Raw genomic sequence first — 24,143 nt, 5'->3', positions numbered from 1 at the left:
CAAAAGATTAAGGATTTAAAACATGCTAATCGAGATGGAGGCCCTTGGTGGGAGATAACTCACCACCAAGGGTGAAATAAAGGGGCCGGCAGCAACCGGAGTTGCGACCAAGAGGAGACCAAGGAGGCGGTAGTGGCTGGAGGTGCTGGCGGGAAAACTGAGAGGGTGAGAGAGGTGGGAGATTGTTGGCTGGTGGCGTGAAATCGAGAAGAGAAGAGAGAGAGAAAGAGAGAGAGAGAGAGAGACTCTAGGGTTTCGTGAAAGGTATTAGGGTTAGGATCCCAATGTGCACCCCAACTTTGATACCATGTGGAGAATATGAATAATGGCTTATCACAGCCCCACTTTATTTATAATAAAGGTAGGAACATTCCAGAATAGGTACAAGGACTAAAATACCCTTGAACCTATATTACAACATGGTGGAATCATGAGAATACTCTGATGGGTTACTCGAGGAATTTGCAATCTAAAACTTCTACTCATAGTGTTGGAATATGTAAAATCCAAAATACCGTGGGGGTATTCTGGTCCTTTTGGGGTAGTTTAATTCTTATGTTATTAGGTTTAAGTCACTGCTCTTATAGAGATAGTTAGTTAGGGGTAATTATGTCTACAGTCGGCTATATGGGTTTTAGTCCCACATCGTCTATTTCAGTCCCTTTGTATTTTCCCCTCTATTATAACTTATAAGTAGAGGGGCTTACCTATCAATGAATACAAGTCATTATTTTCTCTCATTCTCTCTTTCTAACCCACGGTTCTGCCAACATGGTATCAGAGCTGGTCTGATCTAGGTTAGAAAGAAAGAACAAGACCTTCTTCAATCAATCAACTTCTCCCTTCTTCTCTCTTTCTCGGCTTTTCCTTCCTCTGGTTTTCTTCTTTTTATCCTTGTAAGGGGGCAGCACTAATTAGGTAAAAAACCTTAACCAATGATTTAGTTGCTGCCCTCCTCCATTCTATCGATTTTTTTTTTCAATTAAAATTCTGCTGGAACCATCTTTGCGAATTAGAGCTTCCCAGAATTTTCTGGAGATCAACTTCCTATCACTATTGAAGGCTGACCTTCCACCATTGGAGCTCCCTTTGCTCTCCTTTCCAGCACCTTTGTACTCTATTTAAATGACCTCCTTCCTTTTTTTTCTATTTCTCCATCATTCATTTACCTTTCCAGCTCGTACCCTAATCGATCTCAACTTGTCAGGGTTTTTCAAAACCCCGACTCCAATCGATTTTGGGTTTCCCTTTTCAGATGCAGCTGATTTTTTGGGGGTGATTCCCTACTACTACAAACCCTACTCGACCTAAGTTTGGATCATTTCTGATGGCTGGATTTGTTTCTAGAGCAAAAATTTTCTTAACCTGCTAATTTGGTTACCTGCTAAAAGCCCCGACAATACCTTGACTCCAATCGAAATTAGGGTTACAGGTTTCAGCTTTTGCTGATTTTTGGAGGGCTGATTACTTCCATTACTAGGACCACTCGACCTCAATCTTGCACCTATCCAAGTTTTCTAGAAGACCCCTCCCCAATTGATCTCTATTTTTCAGGGTTTTCCAAAACCCTGACATTAATCAATTTTTTGGGTTAGGGTTACCTGCTGCTTCTGGAGTTTTTGGAGGTGTTTCTACCATCAAGAGAGGCAATCTACTTCAATTATTCATGGCTTAAGAAGTATTTTACCTAAGATAGCTGCTGCCCTATTTTTTCTGCACATTTTGGTGTTTCTCCCACTTGAAGATCAAGTCTCAAATCCTACAAGAGATTGGGTGTTCGTGTTGGAGATCCATTCCAGCAGCTGTGGACAGCATCTATGCCAAGAAATCATCACACTTTGACAAGCATCAACACATTTTTGAAGTCCCCTTCCCCTAATCGTTCTCAATTTCAGGGTTTTCCAAAACCCTGACAAAAATCGATTTTAGGGTTACGGCTGTCCTATCAAGCTAATTTTTTTAGGGGAGTCTTGTACATACTAGAGGAGTTCTCAACCCAAGTTTCAGCATCATTCATGGATTTGTTTTGAAAAAATTCAGGTTCACTCTTATGGCTCGATTTCATCAACTATCAACCTTTTTTTTCTAGTTCCTATGTGGCTGGCTGCTTCAAATACCTATAGATCTGTCGGGTTATTTATCTTTATTTGGTGGTTCTATTGAGCTTTACTACAGAACTTGCTGGTTCTATTGATTGGCTTTTGTAAGCATGACTGGTTTACATGTTACTGCTACCTTTATGAGGACTACTGTTGCCCTATTATTGAGACTGAGTATCCTACTATTGGAGATCAAATTTCTTTCATTATTGAAGACTCGTATCTACTACCCTGGAGATCAGCTTATTTGGGATTACAACAGTGTGTTTCATGGTTATTGGTTGCAACTACGAACCTATTCAGTTATGTGAAGCTTTTCTGGTTCATATCCGGCTTACTTTGGAGCTTGATCCTAGCATTGTTCTCACTAATTCAGATCTGATCTAAGTTTTTTTGTTGAAGCTTCTTACATCAATTGCTGTTCAGATATCTTCGTCAGTCCTATTTCGCATGTGGGAGTTTATAAATTGGAGTTTTGCACACTTGTTCTTCCTTGTTTGAAGATTGATCGAGCCTTGAAGATTGGAGCTTTTCCTTACTTCAAATCAGATCTGTATACTTATCATAATTGAATATTGGAGTTAGGAGTTTCTCCCCTGCAGGACTTTCCATCAAAAGTGTTTGTTTGATCGTTTGAAGATGGTTGAAAATTTATATGTTGAATTGTTTTACTCCGTAATTCATTATCTCATTGTTCTTTTCACCTCACCACCTCCCAAAACATACTTTTGGCATATACCGATAACCACTTTAGACTATAATGGTAGTCTCTAATTTGCCATTTCTTCCTTTTCCATTACCCTTAGCACCTCTTAGAATATTTTGGAATATTATCCTATTGCACTATCTCTTTCATCATCTTTGTTATGTCCACATGTACTACTACACGTGAGGGGGAGATTATGTACAATACACCTGCAGACATTGTAGAAGCAGAACTTGCAGGAACACTTGGTGCAAAAAATAGAAGATCAGAGTTTCCACCATTGCCATTGGGTATCTCCTTTGTTATTGTGTTGAGTTTGCCGTAAGGGGGAGATTGAAGTATTAAAGGATTGAAGATGTTTGGTTATTGCCTGCCTATATGAGATTCTACAGTTGGGTTGATCATTTCTGCTGCTTGATTTATTTGTTTCCGCTGCTTGCTGCCCTAGTTGCTTATCTTCAAGATTATCAGTCAGAGATTCATCACTGGACAGCTGTTAAAGATTGGTGAAAGTTTGCTGATCAAGTTTGCCCAGGTTTTGAAGACTTATTTTTTTCTAGTTCTTAAAGGTTTATTTGGGAGTTGCATTCGTCTTGAAGCTGGATTCTGCTACGACTTAGTTTTTTCCTTTTTTGTTCAAGTTGGGCATTAGTGTCTTGTATGCGCCAACTTGAGGGGGAGTGTTACCATTATTATGGAGTTTTTTTCTTATTAGTTCAAGCTGGATCTTCTTTCTTTACTTATTTGTAAAATCCAACTTGAGGGGGAGTGTTGGAATATGTAATTCACAATACCGTGGGGGTATTCTGGTCCTTTTGGGGTAGTTTAATTTCTATGTTATTAGGTTTAAGCCACTACTCTTATAGAGACAGTTAGTTAGGGGTAATTATGTCTACAGTCGGCTATGTGGGTTTTAGTCCCACATCGCCTATTTCAGTCCCTTTGTATTTTCCCCTCTATTATAAATTGAGGGGCTTACCTATCAATGAATACAAGTCATTATTTTCTCTCATTCTCTCTTTCTAACCCACTGTTCTGCCAACACATAGTTTGGTCTTTAAATGTTTGTAATGATTGGTAAGGCTCCCAGGTTAGTATGAGAAGAGAGAAACTGGCAAAATATTTCTTCTGCTTTGAGCTTCCTCCTAAGTACTCGTCATCGCATCACCCTGGCCTTCTTTCAGCCTCTCTTTTTTTCTTGTTTAACGCAATCCAAGTTCCTATATGCTTGTTTGATTTCATTTGAAAATGAGGTTGGTATCTCCAATTTAATATTGATTGATTATTCTGAAGTAGACATTAAATTTTCCTGCCTTTCTCTGATTATTTGTGAATTTGCTTATAAGTTTTTAAGATAAAGAAGCTGACTTGTGTAGCCTCTTTTTCTGGACCACATAATTTGTGCCCTTTACAGTGTCTCGTGTTCTGTGGTCAGGTGAACAATGCCGAAAGAGGGTTCAGTGTTCTCAGTGATGGGCCTCTTGATATGCGGATGAATCCTCAGGTTCAAGGCAGTACAGTTTTCTTTTTTTGAATTTCCCCATGTTTTATTTTTATTTATTGTTTATTCTTTTTGTCAGTGACCAAAGTCCAAAACTTGCTAACTAGAATGAAATGCATTTCGGAAGAAAGTGACTCACTCCTGATTTAATGTCCTAAAGTAGAATTCCATATTGTTATTATGCTCTGGCCATCTTCCATGGCATTCTATGATTGTCATTGATAATAATAGCAGTTCTTTATAGAATACTATTGCATACCTACCAAAAGAACAGATTATAGTTCTTCTGTTTTCTGGGGTCATATGTGCTGATTGCTGTATGTTACAAAGGAGAACCTGGTAGTCAGCAGCAATCCAACTTGAAGATGAGAGAGAAGATGATAAGAGAAGGAGGGAATATCTCAGAACCCAATAGACTGAGAATGTTCTGTCTATCGTGGATAGGCCTTTTATTTCTCAAGTAGAAATTCGAGTTGTGACCTGATTTGGAATCAGACTTAGGATACAACTCAACTTACAACTTAGAATAGGAAAGTAGTACAATAGGAAATCAAGAAAGTTGAGATATCACGATAGGGACTCCCCCTATCATGCTTACTAACACAACTCCTAGCCACCAGCTATATACCACAGGTATAAAGACACAACTACCCCTGCGGTTTGTACAAAACTTTAACACTGTACATTTGCAGCAATTTATGACAATAATGAACACTGATGAGTAGGGAGAGGTTCTTGATGCAGGCTGTGTTTTGGAACATTCTCAGTTGTTTTTGTTTTTGTTGTAATATGGGTTCGAGGGTAGAATTGTCCTAAGGGTATTTTTGTCCTTGTACTCATTCCAAAATGTTCTTCTCTTTATTATAAATATAGATGGCTGTAGTCACTTTGACTCAAGCCAGTATTCACGGAATTCTACATGGCATCAGAGCCAAAAATATTCCGGGGATATGGGAATTGAGTTTTTCCTTTTTTTTTTTTTGTTGTCTCTCTCTCTCTCTCTCATCTCCATCGTGATTCTGCCCTAAGGACAGCCACCACCGCAAGCTTGGACAATCCCAATACATCTTTCACAGGTATTTCATTTGGTGGGAATTGTACCTCGGTCATGCCCGATTCTTGGGTAATTGACTCAGGGGCAACTGACCATATGATAGGTTCTTCATCTATTTTTTCCAAATATTTTCCTCTTTCTGGTCATAATAAGGTTCGTGTTGTTGATGGGTCTCTTTCTCCTATCTCGGGGAAGGGATCTGTGCAGTGCACTTCCTCTCTTAGCCTTTCATCTGTGTTACATGTTCCGAAGTTTACTACTAATTTGCTTTCCATTAGTAGCCTAACTAAGGATTTAAACTGCAAAGTAACCTTTTTCCCAACCCATTGTTTGTTTCAGGACTTGGCAACGGATAGTACGACTGCATGTTGTAAAGTGGTTAGTGGTCTGTACGTGCTTGACGGTTCCCGGGCAGCTTTGACATCTCAGCCGACATCTTCTAATTTTGATTTTGCACTATTTAAGTTGAATGATTGTCATCGTCGTTTGGGCCATCCTTCGATTGGAGTTTTATCTGATTTATTTCCTAGTCTAGTAAAACAGTGTAATAAACATAATTTTTCTTGTGATGCTTGCACTTTGGCAAACCAAACTAGAAGCATTTTTCCGATTTCTGATAATCGAAGCTATGTGCCTTTTGGTTTGATACATTCTGATAATTGGGGCCCTACCCGATGTGTTTCTACTTCTGGGTTTAGATGGTTCGTAACTTTCATTGACTGTTTTAGTCGGACAAATTGAGTGTATTTAATGCATAGTAAAAGCATAGTACTAAATCTCACGAAATCTCGGTCGAGATTTTCGAAACGAAACAGTACTTCAAATAAAAAAAATGTCAAAATCTCGATCAAGATTTCGACCATCTCGTGATATCTCGAGATAAAGGCTAAATCTCGCGAGATAACGAGATTCTTCTCAAAACTGCTTTACATAAAAGACCAAAACTCGTCAGTCTCGGTCGAAATTTCGACCGAGACTTCACAAGCTCTTCATTTTGTGGTTTTTGCTCATTTCTTCTTCATTCTTTCACTTCTCTTTGCTCATTGTTGTACCGGCCTTCGAATCTTCGCCGCATCTACGCCGGAAGCACTTGGAGAACACAACATTCAACCTTCTTAGCAGATTTGTGAAGCTTTTCCACTATTTCAGGTAAAGCCATTTTTTGGAGAGGTAAAACCATTTTCTCCAAAATGTTTTTTTGAAAGAAGCATGATCAATACTTGTTTGTTTGTGATGAAATTAATATATGTTAGACACCGGAGGCCGATCTACAACCTCACGGTGTCAAAAATTTTTTTCTGTATATATATTATTTTTTTATTTTTTGCTTAAAAATTTTGATTTTCCTACAACAAAAATAAAAAAATAATAGGGGTCATGTACATTGTATGGTTATCAATTAAATATATGTAGACACCATTGACCGATCTACGGCCTCATGGTGTCGAAAATATTTTCTGTAAATAATTAATTATTTTAATTTTTGGAAATTGTGAAAAAAATTCAAAAAATAGGGAAAAATATGAGGGTTTTGTTTTAAAATTAAGGAAAAATATAAAAGTAAATTGTACATGTTTTTTAATTTTTGCCCATTTGCATATTTTTTCGGTTTTCTTGTGCTAGGCCAATATTTATTTGAAAAATATTTAAAAAAATTATTTTTAAATATGAGGGTTAGGGGAAAAAAGTACTAAATAGCTATAAGTAAATTCTACATGTTTTTTATTGTTGTCCATTTGCATATCATTTCGGTTTTGTTGTGCTAGGCCAATATTTATTTGAAAAATATTTTAAAAAATTATTTTTTAATATGAGAAAAATATGAGGGTTTGGGGAAAAATACGAAATAGTTATATACTTGTTTTAGTGCTCTTAAACTAAAAGAATTGATGTGCTTCAGTGATTAATGAATTGTCTTTTATTCATGCAACAATAAACAAGTCTGATTATGGCGGACCGTGGTAAACTACAAAGCCAAAGGCAGGAGGGGTAGAGGTAGGCGGCCCAAGCCCAAGGGGAGAGAACACCCAGGCACACTAGGGGTGACATTGCATGGTTGCACGTTACAATTGATGGGGATAAAAGAAAAACACAATGCAATTACTGTAACCAAAAGTTTTTGGGAGGTGGGGCCACTAGACTCAAACAACATCTAGCTGAGAATTCTCCAGAAGTGGTCTCATGTCATATGGTCCCTGTTGAGGTATCTAGGGCTGTCATTGAGTAAACGAAGGGAGGGAGTAAGAGGAAGGCTCAGAGGGAGAAGGCAAGGGTAGACCTTGAGGATGCAGTGAGGTGTACAGCGGGAGGCTATACTGATGTTGATTATGGTGATGATGATGACAGTGATGATACTGTCTATGTTCCTGATGATATAGAGACTGAGCGAGAGGCTAGGGATTGGAGACGAGCACAGATGATGAGCAAAGCCAGGAGAGAGAGAGTAGGTGGTAGTGGAGGAGCTGGTACCTCTAGAGCTGGTGCTAGTGGTAGTGGAGGAGCAGGCACATCTAGAGCAGGTGGTAGGCAGCCTGGATTGCCTCATCCCTTTAGGAGATCACAGAGTACGAGGGCAGCTCCGCCTCCATCACCGCCAGTAGTACCACCACGAGATGACCCAACACTTTACCAAGCACCAGGTGTTTATAGAAAGAAAGGCAACAAGCAACCAAAAATCAAGGGAGCATGGAAAAATCTGAAGGGGATGGTGAAGGAATCTATAGCTAAGTGGATGTTATACAATACCATCCCAGCAAACACAGCACAAGGCCCCTTTTGTACCCTGCCTGCGAAATTTGAAGCCTTCAAATTTTTGGACTGATTCAACTTTATCTCCCAAGGGATCTCTCCACATTATAGAAGCTCAGGAGCTGCAGCAGATTTATTGGACAAGGTTCTATCTCCAGCCATACTGAAGACTCTCTCTCCCTATCAATTTTTGCTCTCATCTGGGTTTTTTTCTAAAACCCTGCAAATATCGATCTTAGGGTTATTGTTCTCTGTTGATGCTGATTTTTGGAAGGGTGATTCAGCACTACTAGAAGGCCACTCGATCCAAGTTTCAGCTCATTCCAGTGTGTTTTTGCTTCCATTCTCTCCTACATCGATCTCACCATATTCAGGGTTTTGAAAGTCTATCTAGGGGATTGCCCTGGCTGCTGCTGCTGATTTTTGGAGACAACTATTACTATATTTCCAGCAGTCTCTCCTCCAATTTTCAGCCCTTATCTTGGAGTATTTGTTGGGGTTCTCTTCACAACAGTCCCTCTCTGCGATTCGGGTTTCTCTGCTATAAGTATGGGTGACTCAATTACTTCCATTGCTACTTCTGATCAGGATGGTCAAGGCAAAACTGATTACCACACTTTTCCTCCTAATCCCATCAAACTGGATGGATCCAACTACTTGTTATGGTCTCGATCTGCAACCTTTGCTACTGCTGGCTGTGGCCTTACTAGCCATATTGATGGCACCAGTGTTATGCCGATTGCACCAGGTCCTCTTCAAAATTGGTGGCTTGCCAACAATGGGGTTCTCATGTCATACCTGATTGGTTCTATGACTTCAGACCTTGCACATGGATTTCTTCTCCTTGACACAGCTTTTTAGATTTGGTCTGCTTGCAAAGAAACATATGGTCAGCTTGGCAATGATGCCCAGGTTTATGAACTCAGGAAGAAGGTCCTTCATACTACTCATGGAGAATTATCCGTCTCCAAATACTATGCTACCCTGCACAGCCTCTGGCAACAATTGGACCACTTCTCTAATTCCCACCCTACTACAGCTGCTGACATTACTGCCTATAAGAAACATGTGGACAAGATCAGGGTCTATGATTTCTTGGCAGGGTTAAATGTGGAGTATGACCAGATTCGTGTTCAAGTGTTGGGCCATTCTCCTTTTTCCCACACTTGAACAGTCTATGCCTTGGTCTCCTCTGAAGAGTATCGCAGGGCTGCTATGTTACATCCTCCTCCTACTGACAGATCAGCCTTCCAGGCTGCTGCCCCGACTACTCCTGCACCTGCTGGAAACCTTTCTCTTGGTGATTCTACTACTGGCACTGTCACAAGCCCTACCACACCAAAGAGAAGTGTTGGAAACTCCACGGGAAACTAGCTTACTTTGAAGCAAAACAGGCTGCCAAGAAAAAACCAAAGAACAAGGCTCATCACACTGAGGCTGTTACTACAGCTCCTACTACTGACCTTGGTTTATCCCAAGAAGATCTACAGACATTCCTACGTATGCTAAGGACTTCTACTGCTGCTGCTGCTTCTGCTTCTACTACATCAGCTCTTGCCAATTCCTCTGCTCCTTCAGGTTCATATTTTGCTCGGTCAAGTAATCCCATTTGGTGGTCACTGTGCTTCTGTAGCATCCAACCCTTGGATCATAGATTCTGGTGCTACAGACCACATGACTGGATCTTTTAGTCTTTTTCATCGTTATTCTCCCATTTCAGGGAAGGACAAAGTCAGGGTAGCTGATGGTTCCCTTTCCTCCATCTCTGGAAAAGGATTCATTAATTGCACCTCTTCCCTTACCTTGTCTTTAGTTTTACACATTCCTGATTTTACTACTAATCTTCTTTCTATTAGTAGTCTTACTCGTGACCTTAATTGCAAAGTAACCTTTTTTTCCTTCTTACTGTGTTTTTCAGGATCTGATGATAGGGAAGACGATTGGATGTAGTAAAGTGCAAGGTGGATTGTACCTACTTGATAATGGTCGTCCTTCTCCACTTCATCAAAATTCATTGGTCTCTTCTGAACTTTACCAATGGCACTCTAGATTAGGTCAACCCCCATTAGGAACTTTGTCTTATTTGTTGCCAGCCTTAGTCAAGGGTTGTAATAAAGATGAATTCTATTGTAAGGCATGTGTACTAGCCAAACAGACACGTTCAATTTATTCTAGTTCTAATAAAAGTTCTTCCCTTTTCCATGTGGTTCATTCTGATGTTTGGGACCCTAGTCGTAAGACTTCAATTTCTGGACATCGTTGGTTTGTGTCATTTATAGATTGTCACTCTAGAAACACATGGATATACTTTTTGCACATGAAAAGTGAGTTTTTTTCCTATTTTTAGCATTCCATAAGATGATCCAAACTCAATTCAAGGTCACTCTCAAAGTTTTGAAAAGTGACAATGGAACAGAGTTTAAAGAGGGTCACTTTCAAAAATATCTTGCTGACCATGGAATTCTTCACTAGACTAGTTGTGTTGATACCCCAGCCCAAAATGGTGTGGCCGAAAGGAAGGACTGTCACTTACTAGAAATGGCCAGAGCATTAATGTTTGCTCGACATGTTCCCCCCCAATATTGGGGAGATGTTGTTCTCACTCCAGCCTATCTCGTTAATCGATTGCCTACTAGGGTCCTTGACTCCCGTAGTCCGGCTGAAGTTTTGCTTGGGAATTCGTCTTTTGTGGTTTCACCTAAAGTGTTTGGCTATGTGTGTTATGCTAGGGATACCAGGTCCCCTGGCAAGCTTGAACCCCGTGGATTGCGGTGTATTTTTGTAGGTTATTCTCCAACCCAGAAGGGTTATAAGTGTTATCATCCCCCTTCCTGTCATACTCTAGTCAGTATGGATGTTACCTTTCATGAAGGCCTTATTATTCTTCACCTCTTCATGGGGAGAGTTATAATGAAAATGTGGATGTGTTTCCTTCCCTTGGGCCTACTATTCTTGAAACTCTATCACCTTTGCCTGCTGCCCCAACACCTTTAGCTGCTGCCCCATCACCTTTAGATAATCCTATACAGGGGGAGACTATGGAAAATGGTGATGATGAAGCTCCTACTGAGGGGGAGTTGACTCCAATTCAGAGAACCATTGAGAAATTTCAGAAGAGGATCGACGACTCCAACATTTTAACATATCACACAAGATGTTCCAGAAGAGGGCAGCCTCAATCCACCGTAGCTCCAGTACCCATCTAGTTGCCGACTCTGGATCCAGACCCTACTTCTCTTGGTAAGATTTCTCCTTCTGACCTACCTATTGCTCATCGTAAAGGTACTAGGACTTGCACTCAGCGTCCCATTTCCCGCTTTGTTTCTTATAGTTCTCTTTCTCCATCTTTTCGTGCATTTGTGTCCTCTCTTTCTTCTGTTTCTATTCCTAAAAATTGGCAGGAAGCTTACACAGATGGAAAGTGGAAGGCAACAATGTTGGAAGAAATGAGGGCATTGAAAAAAAATAATAATACTTGGGATCTTGTAGATCTTCCTCAAGGGAAACGACCAGTCGGATGTAAATTGGTGTTTGTGGTCAAACAGAAGGTTGATGGGACTGTGGATCGATATAAGGCATGCCTAGTTGCAAAGGGCTTTACCCAAACTTATGGAGTTGATTACCAGGAGACCTTTGTATCAGTGGCTAAACTCAATACTGTAAGAGTGTTATTGCCCTATGCTGTAAATCTTGGGTGGGATCTTCAGCAGTTGGATGTGAAGAATGCCTTCCTCCATGGAGAGCTAGAGGAAGAGGTCTATATGGATATTCCACCAGGCTTCTTTGATGTTAAGACCAAGGGCAAGGTCTGTAAATTGAAGCGTGCTCTTTATGAGTTGAAACAGTCACCTAGAGCTTGGTTCGACAGGTTTCACAAGGCTATGATTTCAGTGGGCTATAAGCAAAGCATTGTTGATCATACACTGTTCATCAAACGAGTTGGTGATAAGGTAACTATTCTTATAGTCTATGTTGATGATATTGTTGTTGTGAAACCCGGTCAAATTTCCTAATAAATTTGAACTTTTGGAACTTGTGTGATTATAGGTTCTAGCTCTCAGTCTATGATAGCCTCGATGCTATGGGCTGCATCGGTCGAGGACATAGAAGAAATACTCGACACACCTATGGAGGACTCCGAGGATCTTTCCCAATTTGCCCTTCTGGAGTTAGAGGACCCCTGTGAGACCCCGCACCAAAGTTACCTGTGCCGGATCTGTTGCCTGGAGACTATGCAAAGGCTCTCCCTCAATTAAAATTATTGTAAGTGTAATTTATATATATTGTTTGTACGACCGAAATAGAAATTCAGGGGTATTTTAGTCAAATTGCCCTTGTGGGACCTATTTCCCTAGTGGGGAATGCTGTTCCAGACAATTACCCGTGTTCAGATGACCTTAATGTCGCCCGGCATCAAGTTATGGATAGAATAGACCAATAAATACAAATTCAGGTTTATAAACTATTTTAGAAATTAGTTTAAATCTAATTTCTGTCCAAAGGACAGAATTGCCCTCTAGTGCTTAAGTTATATATATATATATCAAACCTATTCTAAAATCAACACTATTTACAACTCTAAGCTTAGAAATCAGAAACGAATTTCTCTCTTGGAGAACAAGAAAGAAGAAAGAGGAAAAGAGAAGAAGTGAAGGGAGAAGGAGGGAGCTTACCTAAAGGAATTCAATCCTAGTTGATTTTGAAGCTGAGAAGTCTCCATTAGAGACCTTGGAGCAGAAATTCCAAGCTATCTCATCCATCTCTGCTGCTGTACTAATTAGGTAAGCCCCAACTCCTGCTGCCCTCACCTATACTTGTCTAAATTCTCCTCTCATATCTCTCTAGCTGCAGTCCTAACCATGGCAGCCATTGTAGAATGTAAACCAAGCTTTAAAAATAGAAATTTTATAAGTTTAAACCTGTTTTACTGCTATTGGGGTTCAGCCATGCCTGAATCTTCATGGCTGTACCTCTAATGAGCCTAATTGTTGTTTCTAATGGCCAAAACATGAACCCTAAGCTAACTAATTTAGGATTAATTGATGAATTTCTAAATTAGGAAACCAAACATTAAATTGAACCCCCATTTAGGCTGACCCACCTTGAAATGATGTTAAAACCCCAAATTTGGGCCATGCATGTAAGGATCTGCCCAAATGAAGCAAAAACCTCAAATTCGGACAAGCTCCCGGATGGAGTTGCAGGCCCAAGGCGGATGATCTGGCCCTGAAGCTCCCTGCATCCTGCTGGTCCTTTTGGGTGTCCCTGCTGCCCTGTTATGTTAGGAAATGCCCTAACTTCTATTGGGACCTAATAAATGCTATTTTTACATGTTGATTAGGTCTGTTTTCTGCTGTTTTTGTCTGCTTTGTTGGTTTATTGGAGATTTGATTGACTAGGGATAGGCTACGCTACAGGTAAGGGGACCTTGACCTTAATTTCTGTGTGTTTATCATTTTAATTTCAATGTTGTGCTTATTGCCATGCCATGCACCATTACAACTATATCTGATGCATATAGTTTTCTAGCTTTGATTTAATGCATTAGAATGCACATGAGCTAGGCTGCATATGGGCATGCTGCATTGCATTGCATTGATATTTTATTTATGTGGAATTATTGGTGGAAATCAATACTCTATAACTCAATCCATGCTTGTAGCATCATAATTAGACTGCACTGGGTTAGGTTGATATTCATTACCCAGTACTACGCCACTTACCAACAGGGGGAGAGGTGTTGGACAACCCGTGGTACAGCCGAAAGGGACATGCCGGGGTGCCATCTTCTGTCCCATATTAGCGTGTCCGCTCCGCTGTGGGCATAAACAGACAGGGTTGGTCTTTTGGGGTCTGTCGGATCCGCTGCCTGGTGTCATGCCGATCTAGCGGGTCCTCACCGTGGTAGAATGGTTTCACTCGGGTGACCGATGTGTTAGTTCCAGGACCGAGGTTAGCATCTATCACCAATAGTACTTAAACCTCATGAGACTTAGTACTTGTGCTAGAAACATGTTAGTTTAGGGTATGCATCATGGATTTATTATGTTTGTATGCTTATACCCCCCTTACTGGGCTCAGTAGAGAGCTCACCCCCAAGGACGTGCTTCTTTTACAGATGAAATTACTACCGTTGCTGTTGCTGGTTCTGTGGGGACTGCTCCTGTTCAGGATGCTTCTCCTACTGCTGGAGTTGATACTCCTTTCTTTGTTGAGTACGCTGCTTCGTGCTCCTGCGATGACTGTGCATTCTCCTGAACGTCCAGACTGATCAGGCTCTTTCTTTCCCTTTTTGTTTATAACACTTTTGTAAATGTGATAGTATATAACTTTTTGGGTTCTTGAGCTGTAGCTTTTTGGGAAACACAATGTAGCTGCTGTACATACAAGTTCATATGAATATAATGCTATCACTAGTTTGTCCTTATTTATTGTTTTACTGCTCTATTATTGCTTCCGCTGCATTTAAATTCTGATATTTGTGAATGAGATTGCGAATAGAACACTGCATTTGCGATCCTACTGGGATTGATTGGGTGTCTGAGACATCCAGTCACACTTGGCCCTTATTAACCGGGCCAGGGTGTGATATTTGTAATTGGAGATGATGGTGATGAGATCAAGAAATTAAAGAACTTCCTTGGCCATGAGTTTGAAATAAAGGATCTGGGAATTCTAAAATATTTTCTAGGGATAGAAGTTGTTTGATCTTCAAAGGGCATCTTCCTTCCTTAAAGGAAATATATCCTAGATTTGTTGTCTGAAACAGGGATGTTAGGGTGTCATCCCACAGACACTCCTATGGAAGCTACTGCAAGGCTTAAGGAGAAAGAAGGTGAACCAGTTGACAAAGGTTGCAATCAGCGATTGGTTGGCAAGCTAATCTATCTCTCTCATACACGGCCAGATATAGCTATTGCAGTTAGTCTAATGAGCCAATTTATGCAGAATCCTTATTCCTCTGATATGGAGGCAGTTATTTGTATTCTTCGGTGTTTGAAGTCTGCTCTTGGAAAAGGAATACTTTTATCTCCCAATGGCCATCTGAAAGTTGAAGCTTACACTGATACTGATTGGGCTGGCTCTACTGACAGGAAATCCATCTCTAGATATTGCTCTTTTGTGGGTGGGAATCTTGTCACATGGCGTAGCAAGCAGCAGAATGTTGTGGCAAGATCCAGTGCTGAAGCTGAATTCCGTGCTATGGCATAAGGAATTTGTGAGTTTCCATGGCTTAAAGGATTGTTGCAAGACATTGGAGTTGCTGTCCATCTTCCCATGATGTTATATTGTGACAACAATGTTGCCATTAGCATTGCTCATAACCCTGTCCGGCATGATCGTACCAAGCATGTCGAAGTTTACCGACATTTCATTAAGGAGAAGATTGAAGTTGGCCTCATCTGTGTTCCCTTTGCGAAGTCTACTGACTAGTTAGTCGCAAAGTTCGAAAACTCGGGTCTCAGAGGCATCTCGGCCCAGCCAAAAACCAAGACGAATCGAGATCTCGGCGAGTTATTGCATTTTTTTATTTTTTACTCGGACCCCTAACTCGATGGATTTTACACATATTTTGGGTCTGAAACTTGGTATTCAGCCTATTTCAGGCCATTTAAACACAATGGCATACCCAGATTTCCCAAAAAACAAGTCTAAATATGAGTTTCACTTTGGATCAGAGGTTGGTAGGCGACGAGTCGTACTAAAACAACCTACTCTACACATAATTTAGTAATACATAGCAAATTAGCAATCAAAACATTTAATTTAATACATATCAATCAAAACATTCAATTTAGTACATATCAATCAAAACATTCAAATAAAAAATACATTACATCAATCTTCTCTGAATTCCCATATCATAGAATTTAGTACATATCAATCAAAACATCGAGTAATGAATTCTTCCCCATATTGATCCACAAAGAATTCCCATATCATAGAATTGTTGAAGTGTTGCACATAGTATGGCACAACCACCATATAAGTGTTGTCATCAACATATACCAAACTCCCTATCCTACGGTACATGGGAGGTTGTTGGTATGAGGTGTGAGATCCACTGCTACTGTCATATTGAGTTTGAGGCGTGTATGGCTGGTTTGGGACTAGGAATATGTACCTAAAACCTGACCCAGTGCTTTGATTGTCAAACTCAACTGTTGACTGCCCAAACTGACCATAGCCACTATATTCAGAACCGGTGCTCTCCTGGCCATATTCATAGCCATGATGATGCTGAGATGAATGCCATGACTGATGCTCACTAGTAGTATCTATACTCATGCTTCCGAAACTTGCAAGCATGGTGTTCATACTGTTGTCATCATCCTGAGCATGTGAGTGTTTGCGACCCTTCTTTCTATTGTATGTTTTTAGTGTGGCACTATGGTCTTGATCTTGAGTGGCATGCGTAAACTGAGACTCAACTGTGAAACGCACAGGGTCCTGCGTTCCCACTTCATACTGGTACTGCTCACGCATCCCTTCATGACGATCATCATAATAAACACCACTCTACATGCCACCACCACCACCATCACCACTGTCATCATCACCACCATCATCATCATCATCAGCAAGACTTCCTACAGCAGGCTCAAAAGGTCTCGGTGACTCTGAATGTGTGCGCCTCTCTTGCGACATATAGTCCTCAACATCAGTACCGGTTACAAACGCAATGGTGGGGTCGGGCCTTCCCCCAGGCTGATCCATATCGGGTGTACCACGATCCCTCATTCACTGGAATAAGGGATCCTCATCATTATCAGAGTCCTCCTGAAAAATGTTGGGCAGCTCAATGGGTTCTTTGTCATTGGCTTCAATTCCTTCACGTATGTGCCTCATCTTTAATCTCATATTGTAGTGTACATACACAAGCTGCTCCAATCGTTCGCTACCCAACTTGTTCCGCCTCTTTGAATGTATCAATGAGAATGTACACCAGTTGCACTCGCATCCGGAGGATGAACAAGTTTGTGAGAACACTCTCACTGCTACCTTATTTAGGTTGGGTGAACTTGTACCATAAAGCACCCACCAATCGGCTGCATCACAAATATAGAATATTAAGAATATGTACATTCTAAAGGGATAAAATTATAATTCATAAATGTAATATCATGTCACCTACTAGAATCTGACTTTTGTCTACCCTCCACTGCAGCTTGTCAACCGAAACTTACTGAGGCATCTCTGAAGTATTTGATCTATTTTCATTTTAAATTTCAAACATTGTTAGAGGCATTAGTATTTACTATTTAGTAATTACATTCATAAACTAACTACCAAAGTACCAAAGTCCCATATTCTCACCTCATCATTGCAGGTAGTTTGTATCTTTAGATTGGGCTCCAACTTCTCAATAACAGCTTGAACTCCCACTAACAAATCTGTGTTCTAGCCCAAGATCATGGGAATATTGATACTTTGGATTCAAATAGTATGCTGGTAAAGTAGACACCACAAATATAATTTGTTAGTGACTTAATGCCTTTGGGATTTGAATATGTAAATGTAATAAAGTTTTAACATTTAAAGTATAAAGTATGTTGAACTCACCAGCTTTATGCAATGGATGACTCAAGTGCTTCTCCCACTGCTCATCAATGATGTTAATGTAGGACTTTGCACTTCGAGGTATAGTAGCTCTAACCATTTCCTTCATTTTTTGAATGGCAGCATAAATGTGGGCCAAGGTAGGCTTCTTCTCTGTATCAACCATCCTTAGTACTGCCACCACTGGCTCTAATATGGCAACCACTTTATGCAAGTCCTTCCAGAATCCGTCACTTGCAATGGTCTGTTGTGCTGCCCTCCTTTCTTCTGACCTAGAACCTTGCCAACCAAACCATTGTTCACTTGCAAACATAGACCTCAATCCTATCACCTTCGTCTGAAAGCTCTTCAATGCAATGTAATTGGTGGCAAATCGAGTGACTCCAGGCCTCACTAAATCTCCATTGCATTTTTCCCTCAACAAGGCTAAAGCATAACCATGGTTATACACAAAATTTATCACTTGTCTTGCCCTATTTACCACACCCGCATCCAAAGTTTTTTTTCCCATGTCCTTCAGCATTAAATCAATAGAATGTGCTGCACATGGAGTCCAAAAGAGTCGGATCCTCTTACTCTTCTTATTCATCAACTTCTCTTCAGCCTTTTTAAAGTTGGAACCGTTATCCATCACAATTTAGATAACGTTTTTTGCTCCTACCTCGTCCACCACTTGCTTCAACTCCTTATACAAGTATGATGCATCCTTTACATGCTTTGATGCATCGACAGACTTTAAGAATACAGTCTTCCCATTACAACTCACCATGAAATTTATAATGGACAGTCTAGTAGGTCCAGTCCAACCATCAGCCATAAGAGTAATCCCATATGTCTCCCACACTGGCTTCAAACCATCAATGTACTCTTTCAGCTCCTATACCTCCTGAGGCATATATACATTATATAATTCATGTGGTAAAGGCCCCTTCCATCCTGGGCCAGCCCTCCCTGCAGCATCAAGGAATGCATTATAGTATGTTCCTTGTGCTACATTAGCTGGAATGCTATTGTAAAGCATAAACTTGCTGAAGGCTTTCCGTGCTTCCTTTTGTTTACCACCAAACATTTGCGGGATGGTTGGCTGGTAGGCATCTTGTTGCCTAGAAATTGTTGGATCCTGCTCAAAAATGGGATCTGGAGAATGTGCTCGTGGTCGGGTTGGGGGCCGTGGTATATTTCTTGTCCCAATGTTTTTCCTCCTCTCATCTTCTTGCACTGGTGCAGCTGAGCCAGATCCACCAACTCCTCTTGCCTGCTCATATCTTCTCACATTCTCAAAATGCAAACTTTGTCTACTCTCTGCCAAAATCTGCTGGTAAATTCTCCATTCAGCCTCTGATTGAAACTTACTAGGTGGAGGCCTAAATTCAGTATCATCTCCTCCACGGACCTCTACACCAGGCCTCTCTAATACTGCTTCATCAAACTGTTGTTGCATTCTTTCCCTCTCAGCTTTCTTTATTCTTCCTCCTCTCAAGTGTTGTGCCATTGCCAGTTTCACTTGGGTAGGAACATTTGGGCATAAGGCAACATCCTTGCCTGTACCAGACAAATGTTGCTTTAACCTGGTGGCTCCTCCAGATAGCAACTTTCCACAATAATTGCATTTGGACTTCTTTTTGTCTTCGGACATCGGGACTCCATGTTACTATGCTATATCAGACATTATGTACAAAATGTCTTATATTTTATACTGTTACATAAAAAAGCATGTATTAATAATCATGGTTCACTTAAAGTAATGTATACAAGACTTAAAGTATTATATTCATAACTGTTAAACATAATGTCAAGCTACTAGAACTATGAAATAACTATCTCTTATTTATCCCCTAACCCTAGGATTTATTTTTTAATTAAAAATAATATTTAAAATTTTTATTAAAAATATTTACACCTTAAAGTATAAGAAAAATATAATGTAATGATGTATTTGACACCATTTGAAGTTGAACATTATATACATATGTTGTGCATAATTTTTCATAAACAAGTATTTTTGCTTAATATTATATATATATATTTTAAATTTATATAATATTTTTATTAAATCTGAAAAATAAAATAATTTTTTTAATGGGTGAAAATTAAAAACTGATCCATGAGGCTGTAGAGCATCCAAAGTTGTTCAATATATATGAAAATCATTTCCAAACAATCACTATTCATCCTATTTTTTTCAAATAAATCATTTATTTTTGCAGAAATTATAATAAAAAAATTAATAACAGAAAAATAATTCCGACTGCATCAAGTGATAGATCGGCCAAAGTTGTTTAACATATCTCAAAATCACATGAATCTATCAAGGATTGCACAAATTTTGTTGAAAAAAAATAGATTTGGGGGAAAGAGGGAATACCTTTGAAAAATCTTCAAATATGTGATGATTCTTGCAATATTGGAGTTGAATCTTCAATTTAGTAGTTGAATCACACTTGAAACCATGCAATCCATCCAAAATTTGAAGCAAAGAAGAAGAAAATGGAGTTTGGAGGGGTTTTTTTCTAAGTTTTAGAGCTTTAGGACAGAACTCGCCGAGATATTCGAGTTCTGTCCAGGTTAGGTGGACTTAAATGAGGTAGATGGGTCAAGAATGGATAAAGAAAATGGGTTAAACCGATATCCGAAACCGAGACCGAGATCTCGGCGAGAAATTGAAGTTTTATAATGCATATGGGGTTTCGTCTCTGGATTTTTAACTACCGAGAAACTCGGCAAGATCTCGCGAGTGGTGTTCACTAAAGGGTTGAGTAGCAAAGTTTTCTGTCCTGTTTTAGTCAAGTTGGGCATGTGTGACACACATGCACCAACTTGAGGGGGACTGTTGGTTGTATTGGACAGAATACCGTGGGGGGTATTCTGGTCCTTTTTTCCTTCTTTATTTTGCTTTGTATTGAGTCGGTTATGAGGGACAGAATTGTCCATGTAATTTGTCTTCTAATATTATTGTAGAAACCACTTCCTCTAAAAGGCCGACCTTATAGGAAAGGGAGGAAACAATATGTATATCATATAGGAGCTCTAACACGGCGGACTATCCAAAGGGGGACATGGGTGGATAAATAAATTTTTAACACCTGCCCATTCCCAGGGGTACTCGATACCGTGACCCCTACCTGCTCTGATACCATGTAGAAACTGCTTCCTATAAAAGGCCGACCTTGTAAGAAAGGGAGAAAACAATATGTATATCATACAAGAGCTCTAACACGGCGGACTATCCAAAGGGGGACACGGGTGGATAAATAATTTTTTAACAATTATAATACATTGCTTGGGATCATCCTTTGATCATCCAAGCCTTATTCCCTAATTCAGATCTGTTAACAGGAACTACCAAGAGAAAGAAAAAGAAAGAGATCGAGAGAGGAGAGCATCGTAAGAAGAGAAAGGGGGAAGAAGAAGAAGAAACTGTGGAAGGAGAAGGGAGAGGGAAGAACTTCCGTCAAGGAACAGCTGCTGCCGTTTTTTTTTCTTTTCCCATTCCACACTAGAGCCAAGACAAATAAGTGAACTATGCAGTTTTTTTATTTTTTATTTTTTTATACCTAATGCATCTGATAGGAACAAAACTTGGATAATTTCTGATCTTCTTTACATCAAAAGCCTATTTTGTTTTAGAGATAAATCCTTATTTGCTTTGCATCAAAAGCCTACTCTGTTTTAAAGTTAGTTTTTGGTTTTTTTTGCTGCATTAGAACCTACTCTGTTTTAAAGTTAATTTCTGATTTTTTTGCTACATTGGAACCTAGACTAATTTAAAGTTAATTTCTGATTTTTTTGCTGCATTAGAACCTACACTGTTTTAAAGTTAATTTCTGATTTTTTTGCTACATTGGAACCTAGACTAATTTAAAGTTAATTTCTGATTTTTTTGCTGCATTAGAACCTACACTGTTTTAAAGTTAATTTCTGATTTTTTTTGCCACATTGGAACCAACTTTGTTTTAAAGTTAATTTCTGATTTTTGCTGCATTGGAATCATTCTGTTTTAAGGTTGAAATTCTGGTTTTTCCTTACACTGAAAACCATTCTGTTTTAAGGTTAAAATTCTTGTTTTTCCTTACATTGAAAACCATTATGTTTTAAGGTTAAAATTCTGGTTTTTCCCTACGTTGAAAACCTATTCTGTTTTAGAGTTTTGGGACTATACTTAGGACCCAATGTAGGTCAGATTAGGATGAAGTTTGGGGGTTTTGTTGGCCTACCAGGGGTGAAACACGATTCTGATTTGGGCCCATTCAGAGGTTGCTTGCTGTTATGATTGAGAAACTTCCCTATTTTATTTTGGACCTTATATTGACTCTTGAGGGCTGGTTTGATTTGTGAATTAAGGTGATTAATAAGGAACACCTTATAATTGCAGATAGTGACCTTTTGGAAACCTGAAACTTAGAGGATGGGGATAACATATTTGCAGACTAAAGTGGATTATAGTGAGTGTACACCACGTGTGTGGATATGTATAGTATGTTTAATTTGTGTTTTGTATGGAATGTTTGTCAATGATGATATTTTGAATTATAATAATTTAAATTGTATTTGTTGATGTGTGTTGATATTGTGAAAGTGGTTTTGGGATCTTAGTTGTGGATTTTTACCTGTGTTTTCACTTAGTGTAATTTTAAAGATGTAATTGTTAAAGAAAGTGTTTTAAAAGTGTGGGTGTGAGAGTGATAAGTGTTGTAAGTGTTTGTGAAAGAATGATAAGTGATGTAAATGTTTGTGAAAGAGTAGTAAGTAATGTAAGAGTTTGAGGGTAAATAGACTGCCCCGTGTCGGTGGAGAGTCATAGCCACTCGAAAGGTTTTCCATGGAGCCGCGGAAATCATACCTACTGTGCACAAATGAGTTGTCCGTGGTGTATAATTAGTTACAGAGTGGGTGACAACCGTAAGTGATCGTAAGTGATTGTAAGAGGGTTGTGTTCCTCTCATATTATGGGCAGTGGCAGCCTATTTCCCTTAGTGCCGACTAAAGTGATAAAAAGGGGGGATTTCAAATGGCAGAGTTCTTTTAAGTGTGTGGAGTTTTCAAGCAAGTGTTTTATTGAAGTTTTGAGAAATTTAAAAGGTGTTTGACTTAATTGTTGTGAATGTTTGGTTGTTTTGTTTTGTTGTGTTGTACTTTTACTATTTTCTATCTTATTGGGTGTTGAGCTCATCCCATTAAAGTTTGACATTACAGAGGAATAAAGTGGAGGTACTGGTTACAATGGAGTTCGAAGGCGACTCAAGTTTTCTTTTAATTTATTTTATTTTAGTAAATGGATGTAGTAGGGAGCTACTTTATGTAAACTCTGATAGAGGGATTTGAAGTTTAAGTTAAGGACATACCTTAGATTGCCACTAGTAGGTACTTTTTGGGATTGAAGAATTATGATTTAAGTATTTTTGTTGAGGCATTAATTTGATGAGTTAGTTTTATGCATGATTTTGTGAATATTTATCGATCGTTGATTAGCGCCCGTGAGGGCTGTACCTTTACCTATATCTGGGTCTGGGTCGTTACAAGGAATCTTATATTCACCTCATAGCCATCTTCATATAGAGGCCTATACTGATGCAGATTGGGCAAAGCATCCCTAATGATAGAAAATCAACATCTGGATATTGTACCTTTATTGGAGGTAATTTAACTACGTGGAGAAGCAAGAAGCAAGCAGTGGTTGCTCGATCCAATGCTGAAGCACAGTTTAGAGCTATAGCACAAGGTATCTGTGAATTTCTCTGGCTCCAGGGACTTCTCCAAGATTTGGGTATAAGTGTTAATCTTCCTATGCGACTCTACTGTGACAGTAAGTCCGCAATCAGTATTGCCCATATTCCAGTCCAACATAACCGTACCAAACATGTTGAGATTGACCTGCATTTTATCAAGGAAAAATTGGAGCAAGGGTAATTTGTATTCCATTTGTTCAGTCTAGTGAACAGTTGGCTGATATTCTTACTAAAGGAATTAGTAGTAAGTTGTTTTGTTCTGTAATTAGCAAGTTGGGCATGTTTGATATGTATGCACCAACTTGAGGGGGAGTGTTGTAATATGGGTTCAAGGGTAAATTTATCGTAGGGGTAATATTATCCTTGTACCTATTCTAGATAGTTCCATCTCATATTATAAATAAAGAATGGTTGTGGTCACTTTGACTAAGCCAGTATTCACGCAATTCAACACTCTCATGTGAGGTGAACTTGGGATGGGAACTACAACAACTAGATATGAAGAATGCATTCCTTCATGGGGAACTAGAAGAGGAGGTTTACATGGATGTTCCTCTTGGTTTTCAGGTCCAAATACCTATGGCAAGGTCTACAAGTTAAGGAGGCCATTGTATGGATTAAAGCAGTCACCATGAGCGTGGTTTGGACGCTTTCATAAAGCTATGATGTCTGTTGGTTACAAACAGAGTAATGTTGACCATACTTTGTTCATCAAGAAGAATGGTGAGTTGATTACTATTCTTATTGT

The 24,143-nt window shown here is 39.4% G+C and overlaps 1 protein-coding gene across 1 annotated transcript in view; it reads left to right on the top strand.

Annotated features, from left to right (window-relative positions):
* Positions 1 to 24,143, top strand: part of LOC122663360 (ribosomal RNA small subunit methyltransferase H) — a 71,756-nt gene that overhangs the window by 42,623 nt on the left and 4,990 nt on the right. The window contains exon 3 of the mRNA XM_043859037.1: positions 4,241 to 4,309. Coding sequence (XP_043714972.1) covers positions 4,241 to 4,309 — 69 coding nt within the window. The remainder of the gene's footprint in view (positions 1 to 4,240; positions 4,310 to 24,143) is intronic.

The sequence above is a fragment of the Telopea speciosissima genome, chromosome 5, assembly GCF_018873765.1.
Source record: "Telopea speciosissima isolate NSW1024214 ecotype Mountain lineage chromosome 5, Tspe_v1, whole genome shotgun sequence".
NCBI classification, from domain to species: domain Eukaryota; kingdom Viridiplantae; phylum Streptophyta; class Magnoliopsida; order Proteales; family Proteaceae; genus Telopea; species Telopea speciosissima.
Note: the sequence above shows the minus strand (reverse complement) of the source record. Positions and strands in the feature narration are given on the sequence as shown.